General features: G+C 64.4%; 1 protein-coding gene across 1 annotated transcript in view; it reads right to left on the bottom strand.

Moving 5' to 3' along the window:
- The window catches only part of SLC25A10 (solute carrier family 25 member 10), an 8,207-nt gene that overhangs the window by 918 nt on the left and 6,163 nt on the right, over positions 1-1,126 (bottom strand). Inside the window, exons 5-8 of the mRNA XM_035900025.1 lie at positions 772-840; positions 573-665; positions 237-314; positions 77-133 (exon numbers count right to left, since the gene is read on the bottom strand). Of these exons, the coding sequence (XP_035755918.1) occupies positions 77-133; positions 237-314; positions 573-665; positions 772-840 (297 nt within the window). The remainder of the gene's footprint in view (positions 1-76; positions 134-236; positions 315-572; positions 666-771; positions 841-1,126) is intronic.

Raw genomic sequence — 1,126 nt, 5'->3', positions numbered from 1 at the left:
ACCTTCAGCTCTGCTCCCAGCCAGCCTCCCCACGCTCCACCCTACCAGCCCATCCCGCGCACCCCCAGCCAGGTACCTTGTAGAAGGCGAGGGGGCCGAGCTTGGCAGTTTCCATGGCACAGTGGGCGACACCCTGGAGCGAGAGGGAGGGAGGTGAGGAGGTGCCGGGAGGCAGAGGCCAGCATGCAAAGGGGACGGGACCGGCAGCAGCAAGGTGGGCAGGACGGGCTACTCACCCGGTACTCGCCCTGGGAGTTCATGAGGCGGGTCTTGAGCACGTCCAGGGGCTGGCACAGGAATGTGGCGCATCCGCCCTGGGGAGAGTCAGCGGGGGGGTCAGGAGCTCCAGCTCATGGAAAAGACCCAGGTGCCAGCGACTGCCATGGTCACTGGAGAGACCCAGAGCCCTGCCTGCACCCAGCCCCATGCTGGGAGCCCCACAGCCCCTCTGTGCCCAGCCCTGCTTCGTCAGAGTCCTGAGCGGCAGCTCTGGCAGCTCAGCCTGGGGTCCTGAGGCTGGCTGCAGGCAAACCCAGCCCCAGCCCTGCCTCCCCACACCCAGCCCCGCTCACAGCGATGAAGCTGGCCAGGAAGTGAGTGAAGATGTTGTCTGACAGCAACCCAGTGGCGAGAACCAGCTGCTTGGCCTGGTCATAACAGGAGAGCTGTGGAGACACGGCCTATTAGCGACACGCCCCCCCTCCTCGCCATGCCAGGGACTAGCCCTGTCCCTGCCCCAGGCACCTATTGCCCCAGGCATAGCTGTCCTACCTGCCCAACGGTGACTAAGGCCCCTCGGCTGGATGCCATCGTAGCTCCTGAGAAGAGTTTCTTCAAGCCCTCTGTGGACAGACAGATGGGGGTCAGCACAGTCCTGGGACATTACTCACGCCCCCTTCCCTGCCCGGTCTGTCCCCCAGACTCCTCATACAAGTCCTTACAACACACGACAGCAAATACGCTGCAGGAAAGGGGAATCCTGCAGAACAGCCCTACCTCCTCCCTGCTGCCGTTCATTCCCCTTCCCAGCTGCTCCACCCTCTCGCACTTTTTCATCGCGGCTCCCGGCAGGTCTCTCCTCTCCACCGGAGCACAGGCAGGCTGCCAGGCCCGTGCCCCAGCCAGA

Source organism: Egretta garzetta, unplaced genomic scaffold (assembly GCF_000687185.1).
Source record: "Egretta garzetta isolate BGI_Z169 unplaced genomic scaffold, ASM68718v1 scaffold381, whole genome shotgun sequence".
Taxonomy (NCBI): Eukaryota; Metazoa; Chordata; class Aves; order Pelecaniformes; family Ardeidae; genus Egretta; species Egretta garzetta.
The sequence above is the reverse complement of the archived record's forward strand: the minus strand, read 5'-3'. Positions and strand labels throughout refer to the sequence as shown.